Below are 4,464 nucleotides of genomic sequence, written 5' to 3' on the forward strand. Positions count from 1 at the left end.
TAACATTTAATATATTGTTTCATATGTTTCCTACCTTTTAATAATGTTGATGAAAATGCTGTCATGCTTTACATATGTTTTTCGTACAATTAGAATATTTTAAATTATATTAAATAATCTTCCAAAACATCCAATTTAATGATCTTCACTATTCTATGATATGTATGTTCTGTAATTTATCAGATTCAGCATGGAAGGACAATGGAGGCTTAGCCTTTCATTCAGAAATAAAAGCAGAAGGCAGATATGTGATATGCATGCAGAGTTGCAGTTAGCATATCTCTGAACATATCAATTATATTTTCTCATAATTTCTGTTTTTTAATATTTTTCTATTTAATTTTAAAATTTTATTTGCCAGTACTATTTTGTTTAGTGGAATGTATAGTATTGAAATGTGAGATAAAATGTTGAATCAAGTATTAGGCAAAATTAAAAGTGCTTGCACAAAGTGAATGGACTGCCATGACATTATGTTATGTGAAAAAAAGAGCAGTTCTCAAAAGGTTACATGATGTATAAATTCACTCAAATATTCTTAAAATAATGACATCATGGAGATGGATAAAAGAGTAATATTTACCAGAGGTAAGTATTTGGGAAGGGAGGGGTGGTTATGACTATAAGTGGGGAGCAGAGAAGCCTTGTGGAAATGGAATAGTTGTGTATCTCAATTGTAGTAGTAGTTAACCAACACTATGTATGTGATGTAAACTTCTTAGCATTATAAACATACACAAACACAAATGAGTGAATATATAATTAATAAAATTCAAATATACTGTCTGATTCAGAAAATGTTAAAGTTATTTGTTCTTTCCTGTCATTTTAAGTACTAATAATTCATACTTAATGATCCCCTAAAAATTATGAAGTAGAAGTAATAGGAATGAACCTAAAGCTATTAGACTCTTAAAGAACATAAAGCTAACCTCTTTTGACATGTAGATAGATGACAGATAAAGACACATGGTCTGTGGGTGTGAGTGTGTGTGTATGTGTTTGTGTGTGTGTGTGTGTGAAGTATACCTCGCTCTATGTCTCAGGGCCTGGATGTCATAACTAGGGGAAGCTGTGACTGTTAGCTGCCCTTCTTCATGTTGTGGCCGCTCTTCATGTAGCTGGTCTGTGAGGAACTGTGAGTTTCCAGTTCTCCACCTCAACTTGTAAAGTGAGCCTGTCTGAGATGCTGGGGGCACTAGGGCTGCTGCCACTCTGGTGCCTGCACTGCTGCGATAAGCAGCCTGTTTGAGTGGGGTGTTCTGAGAAGGGGAGTCTCAGGGCATGATCCAAACTGTATTATCTCACACAGTGATCTCATTTGGCAGCCAATTTTCCAATTTTGCATGTTAGAAATCAGACATTTCTCTAGGGATTTGTGTTGTAGATGTGATGTGAGGCTCTGAGGAGGAGTAGGGGACCTATTGAGAGAAGTCTGTTTACTTCATCCATGGTGCTTGGCATGTGTAATGGTCTATAGGAAGTATTTGGTGAGAACACTATTTGTAAACACCTGGCGCAAAGGTGCTGACATGATAGTTCTATTTCTGTAGCATCTGGCCAGTGGAGATCTTGGCCAAAAGCCCTTCTTCATAGACTGGAGCAGTTGCAGATCTGGAAACCTAACGTGCTTAACTGAGGGATGTGATGCTGGGTTGATTCAGTGCTCTTGCTCTATCTGGAGGATAGCTGGTGAGTGCTCCAAAGAATTTGAGTCACTCTTCTTCCTCTTTTTTCTTATCTTCCTCTTCCTTCTTCTTCTTCAATTATAAAACCACATTCTTGGAAAGCTTCCTGATCATTGGCCCAGATGAGAAAGCTCCAGCAACATTATTTTAAATGTTTAATATACAATGTTTAGTAAGTCCCATTGATTACAGGAAGAGTTTTAAAAAGATGTGAAAGACATTCACATGAATAACATTTGTATTGAGTGAACAATGATAAAAAGGTCAGATGAGAGGTATACATTGGGATGTGAGTTGATAATCTAGCAAGTTGTAGGGCTGGAGGGCTTTGGGAAAAGACAATGGAAGAACATACAAACAAATAAAAAAATACTGTTTTTCAAACACTAAAACCTGTAGAGAAAGCAAACACATAGGATCACACTTTGTTTATGTTTTCCCCTTGATTTCAGACGTTAAGTGCTCTGACCTCTATTGTGGAAAACTTCTAATTATTTACATCACATACTGTGAGTCTATGCATCTTGCTCTCTATAGGATGTTCGCAGGGAAACATACAGGCATGGTTCAATACAAATATTTAAAATGAATGCTTGTAACCTTGTTTCCCTTTTCTCCATTTCCTTAATGTGGTGAATAAAAGTACAGTTTTACAAATGAAAAGGCTCTAGTACAAGTCCTTGATGGCAGCAGTGGCAAACGTACTGGAGAGACTGGATCTCACTCTGGTATCTATCCTGGGACACAAGTGCCGCTTTGAGGGTTGTAGAAGACAGCCCTCAAAGAGGAAAGGAATACACGTAAAATCTGGGGTTCTGTGAGAGAAAGATAGAGGTGGAGCAGAAAATTTCAGGCTTGAACAGGGTCAATAGATGGCACAATGCGGTCAGTGTCTCCAAACCCAGAGGTAAATATGATGCTCCTCTGTTTACAGTTCCAGGGAGGAGAGTTGACCTGGCTGTGGTCAAACAACTTAGCAAAAAAATCTGGGGCCAGAACTCAGGCCTTTGTTAGGTCTCTCCTTCCTTCTAGCACACTGGCAAATTGTACGAAGAAAGTAGAGGTGGAGATGGGTTCATGTACAACAATATGGCGTTCAGCTAAAGTGGATCAGGGCAGAAAGTTTTATGATTTAGGGAAGGGGTAAGAAAGGGAGGAATCATTGCCTCCAGTCAGGAAAGAGAGCCCTTGATCACCAGTTAGAGAATCCCCCAAGTCCCTCTTTGCCGCAAGTCACTGAAATTAAGACCTAAGGCAGAGCCTCCATGAGTCAGGAGCACTTAATCCAGTGGAGAGATCCCAGAACAGGATATTTACCAATTTGAGAATCCCTGTCATGCCAGTAATGGATAAATTTGCATTTCAGTTGGGACATTGCTGGACCAGCCCAGTTTTAGGTAGTTCCCCTTCCTGCTGGGTGGGGTAGCAGGCCCTATAAAGAGGTTCTCTGCTCTACAACTCCTAAACTCCTGGTACTTGAGCACCGATCTGCTTTGGAGAACCTGGTGAGTCTGCTTCCTTGAGTTCCTCTGTTCTTTGTGCCCTGAAATATTGAATTTAATCTGAATACGGCAAGTTTGGCAGATCCAAACCTATGGTCATAGGTTTGATGGTACTTAGTGAATGGAACTACAGGATTAGACTACATGATGCAGTGTTTCATATTGCTTTTTAAAAAATGCACAGTTATATGTCCATATGAACAGAGAAATTAATAGGAAAGCCTTTGTTTGAAGAAAGGGATGAAGTATTTTTCTCTTTTCCATATTTTCCTGGTGTCCTTTTCAAAGGGTTGTGTCTTAGCAGGTGTGAGAGCCTGCACTCCTTCCTGAACAGCCCTTACTCTGTGCCCAAGTCAACCCACCGGTGCTTTACAACAGATAATGATGATAGGAATAGCTTGTGAGATTGCCCAGAGGATCTGAACTTGTGACTGCCTTTCTTGAAGATGTTATTTTCATGGAAAAACATGCTTGCTTCTTTATTACAGAGATGGTTTCTTCGGAAAAATTGTATGAGGAAAGGCATGATTTCCTAGGGCTGATGAAGCAACTTGCTAAAGTGGAAAGGAGAAGACAGGAAGTGATGAAAAGGGAGCTAAGAGTTTAAATAAATTTTTGGAGATTGGAGAAATAATATGCCATGGTATTACATAAGCTTTAATAATATGTCATGGTATTACATAAGCTTTGGCGTCTCTCTCTGGAGGATTCCTTTCCCGTGAACACTGTCATATCATTTCTTTCAGATTCTGAGATTTCAGCAGGATGTCTTACCAACAGCAGCAGTGCAAGCAGCCCTGCCAGCCACCTCCTGTGTGCCCCACGCCAAAGTGCCCAGAGCCATGTCCACCCCCGAAGTGCCCTGAGCCCTGCCCACCACCACAGTGTCCAGAGCCCTGCCCACCTCAGCAGTGCCAGCAGAAATATCCTCCGGTGACACCTTCCCCACCCTGCCAGCCAAAGTGTCCACCCAAGAGCAAGTAACAGTTTCAGGATTCATCAGGACCATGAAAGGATAAGGATATTTGGCTCACCTCGTTCCACAGCTTCACCTGCATCTTCTCATCAAAGCCGTCAAGGGATACACAGGAAACTTCTTTCCCCTTAGCCTATGATCTGCCCATGATGACCCCTGATAGCAAAATGTTTCCTTTCTGAGGCTGCCATACTGCCACTGTCCAGGTGGAGACTTAGAAAGGAAGTCCTCAGCAGTGCCAGTTCCCAGAGCTTTGGAAGAAACACCAGCAACTCTGTCCCTGGGAACCATTAGAGAA

At 40.7% G+C, this 4,464-nt stretch overlaps 1 protein-coding gene across 1 annotated transcript; it reads left to right on the top strand.

Annotated features, from left to right (window-relative positions):
* Nucleotides 1-3,954: 3,954 nt before the first annotated feature.
* Nucleotides 3,955-4,464, top strand: LOC105540201 (small proline-rich protein 2D-like). Its single transcript, XM_011980736.1, has one exon. The coding sequence runs from the start codon at nt 3,956-3,958 to the stop codon at nt 4,172-4,174; it is 219 nt and encodes a 72-aa protein (XP_011836126.1). The 5' UTR covers nt 3,955; the 3' UTR covers nt 4,175-4,464.

The sequence above is a fragment of the Mandrillus leucophaeus genome, unplaced genomic scaffold (genome assembly GCF_000951045.1).
Source record: "Mandrillus leucophaeus isolate KB7577 unplaced genomic scaffold, Mleu.le_1.0 Scaffold1049, whole genome shotgun sequence".
Taxonomy (NCBI): domain Eukaryota; kingdom Metazoa; phylum Chordata; class Mammalia; order Primates; family Cercopithecidae; genus Mandrillus; species Mandrillus leucophaeus.

What these genes read in the sequence shown, in the direction of transcription:
- LOC105540201 (XM_011980736.1), top strand. Translation starts at nt 3,956, where the DNA reads ATGTCTTACCAACAGCAGCAGTGCAAGCAGCCCTGCCAGCCACCTCCT.